The sequence below is a fragment of the Echiichthys vipera genome (assembly GCF_963691815.1).
Source record: "Echiichthys vipera genome assembly, chromosome: 7".
Taxonomy (NCBI): domain Eukaryota; kingdom Metazoa; phylum Chordata; class Actinopteri; order Perciformes; family Trachinidae; genus Echiichthys; species Echiichthys vipera.
Genome location: NC_139832.1, coordinates 5,537,951 through 5,546,876, shown reverse-complemented (window position 1 = coordinate 5,546,876; position 8,926 = coordinate 5,537,951). Strand labels below are relative to the sequence as shown.

Here is an 8,926-nt window from a genome sequence, read left to right as displayed (position 1 = left end):
AATGATATTTTCGTGACCTTTGAGAGCTTCTGCACAGGAGAGCCGAAACGATCTGGAGTGTAAACAGTTGTGGATCTGAACCAGAGCCAACACACGCAACACATTATCAAATAACAAGCTGATAACTATCTGAGGCCCGGGTGATATTTTCCCACCACACGGAGACCCTGACCCTCGCTCTGCAGGTTAGCAGCGGTGAATGGGAGAGAAGCGTTTGTAACAAGTATCTGGATAAACACTTTCTAAAACAGAATTGCAGCGAGCATGCAGTCTTTGGCGTGGCTTCACTATAATATGCACCGACATGTGTAAAGTCATTAGTGAGCCTGTAGTTCGACATGCCTCTCCTGTCACCGTAACTCAATAGGCTTGTAACGGGACTCCTGTATTCACGGTGTTATTGCCCAGCAGGAAGTGGCTGGGTGGGTGGAGTGCAGCTGGAGGCTTTTACACTCAAACCAACATTTCAATGTGAAGCCTCTGTTTGTTTTACTGCGTTTCGTTCTGCTGCGGCTTATTATTTAACCTTTATTTATCACCGATTCTTGAGTCGGGATGAAACATGTCCTACATAGAAATGTCAAATTTATATAAAAAATTTACAAATTCATCATGATTTACATACTTACAAAGTTAAATCCAAAGGAACTGTTTATACCTTTGTGATTTTTAGAAAATACTTGTTTGTGTGTAAATGTTTGGTCTGTGGTTAGAAGCAGTGGGTATAAGGGTCCGTGAATTCCTGAATGTAATTAAAATTCAATTAAATTCAATTCAATTTTATTTATAGTGCCAAATCATAACAAAAGTTATCTCAGGACACTTTACAGACTAGGTAAAGACCACACTCTATGACTTATTTATGATTAACATAGACCCAACAATTCCCGCGTAGAGTACGGTGGCGTTGAAAACCTTCCCTCTGACAAAAACAGACACCTGATAAACTTCCTAAAAATCACTTAACTCCAGTGCCCTCACACAGGATCATGACGGTTCATGTCCACCAGGTGGCACTGGTGAGTAAGTAGTGAACTAGCATCATTTATACATAACTTCAGATTGCACTAAATCAAATCAAATCAACCTTTATTTATTTATTTGGTGCTTTTCATACAGAAAGTATCGCAGTGTCAAAGTGCCAAGTTACAGAGATGTACAGAAAAAGAGAAACATCAAATAAAATCAGGAGAAGAAAGTTCAAAGAACCCTCCCACCCCCACAGTCATGCACAGACACATACACACATATATATATACATTCACACACACATTCACACTAAGCCACGCTGACACACAGACACACACACTCACACCTACACAAACACTAGCTGTCACTACAGAGACATGGCCGGGCAGCGAGACCTGAGGTACAGAGGAGGCTAGAGGAAGCTACCTTTGGGGGGGCAACCACACTGGGAGAGATCCAAGTCCAAGGTCGCATGGAGCCAGGAAGCCCCGCCACAGAGACCACCCCAACCCGGGCAGACAGGAGCCTCCACACTAAGGTGCAGAGCCCTCTAGTCGCCCGGGCCGGAATCGTCCACGGGACAGCACCCCCCGCAGCCAGACCAGAGACAACTCCCAATCTGGCAGGCCCCCTGAGGAAACACTGGAGATTAAAAACTGTTGCCTTAAACAGTAAAGGGTTAAAATATGGAGGCTAAAAACATGAGGGACTAAAAATTACCTGCAGGATGTATTTCACAAGCATACATTACAGAACATGCTTCATATTGACTTTTACATTTACAAACTTTCTTCTAAGTTTTCCAAGACATGAACACTGGAACGCAGATATGGAACAGGATTGGTGATGGCCTTAAGGCCTTAATCCCGACCTATCAAGCTATATCTAATATAAAACTGTTTCCTCATGGACAACTGGGGTGTATGTGTATGATTGCATGTGCATGTCATGTATTAATTATGCATGTTCTGGTGCTTTTGCGTGCATTTACTCATTATTTTTGCTCACAGTCCCCGCCTATAAGCTTTTCTAGCTTCCTTTTGGAAACCCATTCACTCGACCCAATTAACTTTGTAATACCAACTGTGTTATATTATATTATATTATGTTTGAAGTGGTATTTGTGAGATAAAAAAACACTTATCCTGTCAATCACTACATGGTTCATTTTTACACCCTTTTCACTTCAGTAGATTCATATTTGACCATTTTTATTCATGAATGTGGGACAATGTGGTATTCTGTTCCTTCAAAAGTCAAAGAACAGAAAATAAGTCACTTATAATTAATGTTTTAAATAACTTAGCAAAATCTCACATTCACAAATTAAGCAGCAAATAACCTAATTTGATTTATTTATTATTACATATGGACCATTACCTAAACAGGTATCCCCTTATCTGTATATTGTGTATACTGATATGTATATTTTTGTATTATCATATGAATCTTTCTGTATAAGACTACTATGTACTTGTCCTTGCAATAAAAAATAAATAATAATAAATAAATAAAGATAAAAAACACCTTCATGACGTCGAATCGCAGTCGTTTTCCCCCGGAGAGGGCGTGGTTTGCTGACGCATTGCGGCTCCCTCCCCGGTGCGTAAACGGAGCGGCAGAGACGCACACGGCGGCGCGTGTGTGCTGCTTTATATCAGTGTATGCGTGCGCGCCCGGCACTGGCTCACCTATCAGCAGCAGCAGCAGCAGGAGCGGTCTGCATGTGGACTCAAGCCGGAGCTGAAGCATCCGGGCCGGACTGCGCAGAGATGCGGCGCACGTAGACGCGACATGCGGACACGCCGCGCCTCACCTTCCCCGCTGATACCATGCTCCAAAAAACGCACTGGGAAGATTTTAATGTTTGTTTTGAAATGGCGGCGCTGAAGTCGAGCTGAGCGGCTCCGTTGCTCGGTCCAGCTCGCCTGCCTGCCCGCCTGCCTGCCTGCCTTTTCGGGGGAGTGCGCACTTCTTTGCTCGCCCTTTTTTTTTCCAAGGCAAGAAGCCAACAGATAAATCCATTTTTCTTCCTTTTCTGCAACATTGCTGTGTAAGGAATCATGTCTTCGGGGCAGGACGAGAGCTCAGTCCGCGTGGCTCTGAGGTGAGTCACTGACATTTATTTTTAATTCCCCATTAACGAGTGAGTGCGTAGCTGCGTATTAATTGCCCGGCGCCACCTGTCAGTCAGCGCCGCGGGCCTAGTGAAACACCTGCAGGTCAACAGCAGCATCTTCACACACACACACACACACACACACACACACACACACACACACACACACACACACACTGTATCTATAAATGATCAGCCTCATTTCATTTTAAGCACTGTGGCCCAGTTGGAGCCGGGCACCTCTTGCTGCTGCTGCTGCCGCCTTCACAGAGGAGATTCTCGGCCTCTTATGTGCTCCACCTCTGCTAGGATTTGCAGTCACCCAAAGTGTGATGCACATGATGTTTTATGTGCAAAAAAAAACCCATAAAGCAACACACCCTCTGCACAGCTGCACAGCACACATACACACACACTCCTGCATGCATGGGGAGAGGTGATATCATCTATTGTAAGGGCTGAGCTGTCAGGAGAGAGGGTGGGGGGAGACACACAATCAGCCTGTGTGTCTCCTCCTGAAGCCTCTCCTCTCCTCAAAGCCTCCTGCAGAAAGACGGTTAATCGATGAAAGAGGAGCTTCACTGACAGCCAAGTTTTAGAGGAAAGGGCAGCGGGCCGTTCAGTGCAGCTCCTGTCAAAGTCTGCCCTTTGTTTAGAGACCACGGCTCCAGTGTTTTAACTCTGTTTGCTTTATCAGTAAAGACTTTCCTCCGAGTGCATCCACTTAAATGTGCCATTGTGCTGAAGTAGGCCGCTCCCGCCCAGCTGGTGAGGTGGCACAGTGACAGTGGCATAATGGGCAACCTGTCTCCCCCTCTGTCTCTGTAATTCAAGGCCATTCAGAGACATTTTGATCATTATGAAATGATAGATAATGGCTGAATTGTTGCATTTATCTTGCGTCTTCTGTATATGTTCAGTCCCCCTTATCCATGCTTGGATTGGCTCATTTGTGCCAAATAGTCTCCCTCATGTTGACAAAAGTGCATCATCATCTTGTGCGTGTTTGTCACGAGCTTCCTGATTGGATTTCCCGTTTTGAGGGTGAAAAAAACACATTTTCATGCTGTTGATGCTGCATTTGTTCGTTTGGGGGTGGGTTTGTTTTTGTTCTCTGATATGTTGCTTCTAAGGCAAAACATGGTCGATGTGACGTCCTGTCCAGCAGCTTGGTTGTAGCAGAAATGGCTTCTTTGTTAAGATACCATCTTGTGCCAACATTTGAGAGTCATGCAGGGAGAAATCCAGCGTAAAAGAGAGACGGAGACGCCAGTTCTGACAGTGATAATGTCTGGAGGTGTTTGTTTTGAAGAAGGGGCAAAAGTCATGCAGGGGATGAATTGTTGAGGGCCAATTAGTAAACTAACCCAAAGTGATTTTGCAGTGCTTTATTACAGAACAGTCCCTGCTGCAATCTGCAAATTAGAAACCAATGATACCTATTTCCAGTGTGTCTGTGCCACGTTGCCCCCCCTCCCCCCGCCCCTCTGGAGCCTGTAGCACAGTCAGGTGCCTGGCAGACGATGATGCTTGTGCCTCTCTGTTTGTCCCCCTGAAGCTGCACAGTTAGCAGAAAAAAACCCTCTGGTGGTAGCACTGAGTAACACTGGGTAAAAATAACATCTATCTTCTGATTATTTTCTCCTTTAATCGATTAGTTGTACGGTTTATAAAATGTCGATCAGTGTTTCCTAAAGTCGAAGACGACGTCCTCAAATGTCTTCATTTGTCCACAACTGAATCTTTCTTGTGGTGACTCTGGGATCGAATCCGTCCTGCGCTCCTGTGCTCGTCCCCTCTTTCACCCTTTCCTGTCTGTATGAACCTTATTTATGATAAAGGCAAAAAGGCAGAGTAGCCTTTATTAAAACAAAAGGAAGATATACAATTGACTGTTAAAGAGGAGCAAATAAACCAGAGTATATTCACATTTAAGAAGCTGGGATGAGAGAATTTGTACCTTTTTTTTTTTTGTCTTAAAAAATGACTTTTTGTAATAGTTTTTTTTTATTAGACAATTTTTATTGAGGCAAAATAAAATGTGTAAGCAATGAAAAAAGAAAAACAAAAAAGAAAACCCAAATAAATAACTGACATAATACAAATTATATCATTCATGTTCAAACGGGGTAAGAAGAAGTTAAAAAAATGAACTTTTCTGGTCCTACCCCCTCTTATTTTTGTACATTTTCATGTAAAATCATTGTGGTGCCGTAATTTGTTGCGTTGTTTACTGGATTTTAGAGAAAAGACGTCCAACTACATCCTCAAACCAGACCACAGAGCTGTTTGATCACCTGTCTAATACGGTGTCTCAAATTTCACAACTCGTGTGAGTGTGCGAAGCAACAAAGCTCCACATAAATGTCGGTTTCTTACCCTGAATCCGACACAGGATGTTTGCTGTGGAGGTAAATTGCGATGCTAATTATAGCCACTAACTAAAGACTCTAAAAAATACATGCTTGTTGTCCGCACTGGAGATAAGTATGTGTTCATAATGACTCGCACTTTCTAAAAGAGTCTTTCTGAGAGCGTGCAGATTGCAGTAAAAGTGTGGACAGCATTCGTGCAGTAAGAGGTGGATGTTTTGTGTTCTGGTTCCAGGAACTTAAATTACAGATGTGATTTAAGCCCGCGACGTACTCAGAGAAGCTCAGTTCATCTTTTTCAATAACATATTATGGGCACTTTTAGGCTTCAGACCCTGACTAATATCTGGATCTCATTTATCTGGAAGGATTTAGTGATGCCCGTAAAACTAAAGAGTGTCATTATTTTCTTCATTGATTGATCTCTTCATCACATTCCCGATCAATTAAATAATTGTTTAGTGACGTCCTCTAATTCAATCAGTTAAATTTTATTTATGGTGCTAAATCATAACAAAAGTTATCTCAAGAGACTTTTCTTATAGAGTAGGTAAAGACCACACTCCATGGTTTACAGAGACCCAACAATTCCCCCATGAGCCACAACAAGTTGCACTATCTTTGATAATAATAATAACAATTATTATAGTTATTATATACAGTATTCATCCAGCAATCATGTGCACACAGTGGCAACGAAAACCTTCCCTTTAAAAGGCAGGTACGTCAAACAGACCCAGCTCTACGGAGGACGGGGTCTGTCTTGACCGGCTGGGGAGGAAGACAAAGAGAGAGAGAGAAGAGACAGACAGACAGAAAGACAGAAAGACATACAGACAGACGGACGGACGGACATAAAGAAGGCAGGCGGACACAAAGACAGACAGACACAAAGACAGACAGACACAAAGACAGATAGACAGACCCAAAGGTAGACAGACAGACCCAAAGGTAGACAGACAGACCCAAAGACAGATAGCCAGACACATAGACAGACCCAAAGACAGATAGACAAACAGACAGACCCAAAGGTAGACGGACAGACCCAAAGGTAGACAGACAGACCCAAAGACAGATAGCCAGACACATAGACAGACCCAAAGACAGATAGACAAACAGACAGACCCAAAGGTAGACGGACAGACCCAAAGGTAGACGGACAGACACAAAGACAGACAGACAGACAGACACAAAGACAGACAGACAGACACAAAGGTAGACGGACAGACACAAAGGTAGACAGACAGACAGACACAAAGACACAGACAGACACACACACCGACAGACAGACACAGACAGACAGACACACACACAAAGGTATACAGACAGACAGACAGACATCTTGTTTTGTCCACAGCTCAAAGATTTTCAGTTTACTGTAATAAAGGAGGAAAGAAACCAGAAAATATTTACATTTAAGAAGCTGGAACCAAAGAATTTTGTCTTTTTTTAAAAATGATTAAATGGATCAGTATTGTGGGATTAATCAGTTCAAAAATAGTTTGCATTTGATTTAAAGGTTGGCAACTAATTGATTAATCGTCTGGTTGTTGCAGCTTTACCCGGCTGTAGTGATGGGATTTCAGTGGCGTGTTTTAACTACCAACTGGCAAAATAGTTTCTCATGACAGGAGTGTGTTGACAAGTCTCACTGTGCACACGTGCGCAACCAGTTCAGATTGGGCGTGACAGCTCATTCACTCGGCTGCGTAAAATACAAATAAACCCGACGAGCTCCAACATATTTGGGTATGCTCACTCTGCAAGTGTGTGTCAACAACATGGAAAGGTAATGGGAAATATGCTAAGCTGCTCTTGGAGTCTAAAATGTGAACTTTTGAGCCATAATTCTTGATCCCAGATTGCACCGTACCTTAAACAGGGTTTCTGAAGGAATGAGGGGTCCGCATGAGGTCGTTTAATCTGTTTTGAGACCTGAGCTTAACTCAACAGAGGCCGTCCTGTTCTCTCAAACCCCCACAAAGGAACACAGAGCTCCAAACATTTGCTTTTCAACATGCATTTGCGCCCATAGTATGTGTTCGACCATGCACAGGGAGGTTCACCTCAGTATTTAGATTGTGCCGTACAGTGGGCTTGTTTGCACAGTGTGAGACGTCACTAAAATCTTTAAATGGTAGGTGTACACGAGGGGAAGGGCTCAGGTGGAAGTGAGGACTTGTTGAACCTGCCTGCTGGGGCGTTTACTGCAAAACAGCAAATATAAGCTATCATTTATTCTCGAGGCGGTGACACACGAGCAGCGCTGATCAAAGCGAGAGGGAGGGACCTGGGCTGTGTTTATATCTGCTGTAACAACTTTGTGCGCTGCAGTTTCGACGCCGTTGCCAAGCTCATTAACCAGCCGATGGCATGAAGAAGAAGCTCGGAAAATAAAAAAAGAGACACGTGATTCCTCCTGAAAATTCAGTGTCTCTTGTTTTTCTTTCCCCCTGTAAGGACTTGATTTAGATGCTCAGCTGAAGGGCACAACAATGACGCTAATGAAATGAAATCAGTCCCTAAACCTCTTAAGGCTTAAGTTACAGGCATACTTTAATGTAATGACATGGAGGCATGTAGCAACTGGTATAAGTGGCTAAGTCTAAGCCTCAGGTTGTAGCTCACGGGCCAACTGTGGAGACAGGGTTAACCGCGGCAGAACAAAAGCTTGTTAAAATGAGCTGCGCGATTAGAGCCGATATCTGCTATTACTCGATGATCAGACCAGGCCGGACGACAGCAGACAATAGCTGTGGGGGTTAACAGTGCAAACAGAGACTCGGGGCCCCTCAGCTGAGCAGATAAGTGGGGCGATTTTGAACCTTGAATTAAAATGATGAGCACATTTGCTTTTTAAAACTGCCCTTTTCAGTTGGAAAAATAACCTTTATGATATAACTCTTGACAAAGTGTAAGTTTGGGATACTTATTTGAGCAGAAAGTAGTCGTAGCAACATGGGCAGGGCCAGTAGAGGGCTGGCAGCGGACCAGTGTGGGAGCTTGGATACGGAACGTTCAGATGCGCGTTTGTTACCCATGGCATCACCGTGCAAACACAAAAGCCCCGACGGGTCTAAAGCCTCTTCAGACCTCGGGCTTTGTTCACATTCACTGAGCCAAGCCAGTCTGTCAGGAGTGAGCCGCTGACCCGTACTCCCGTGGGTCTGCGTGTGTAGAAGTGTGTGTTGGTCTCAAGCTGCTCTCCATTTCCTCCCATTGTTGTCGATCCGGTGTAATATTCGTACCGGTCATGTGTGCCGTTACAGTTTTACACTTTCACACTTCCACACTTCCACACTTCCACACGGAGAGCTTCTTTAAGTCGAATACTTTGTGTTAAACACCTGCTAAAGGGAAACAGGAGCTACGTGTTGTGCACTCTACCACTCCATATGAAATACAATACACACAGTAACCGTTTCATGTAGTCACATAAATCCAGTACGTGGATTCAGGTTTCGGC

General features: G+C 43.8%; 1 protein-coding gene across 2 annotated transcripts in view; it reads left to right on the top strand.

Moving 5' to 3' along the window:
- Positions 1-2,665: 2,665 nt before the first annotated feature.
- LOC310949263 (kinesin-like protein KIF21A) overlaps positions 2,666-8,926 on the top strand; it is a 62,537-nt gene continuing 56,276 nt past the window's right edge. For both annotated transcript variants that reach the window (XM_083916638.1, XM_083916637.1), the window contains exon 1: positions 2,666-3,076. In XM_083916638.1, coding sequence (XP_083772764.1) covers positions 3,033-3,076 — 44 coding nt within the window. In that variant the 5' untranslated portion in view covers positions 2,666-3,032. The remainder of the gene's footprint in view (positions 3,077-8,926) is intronic.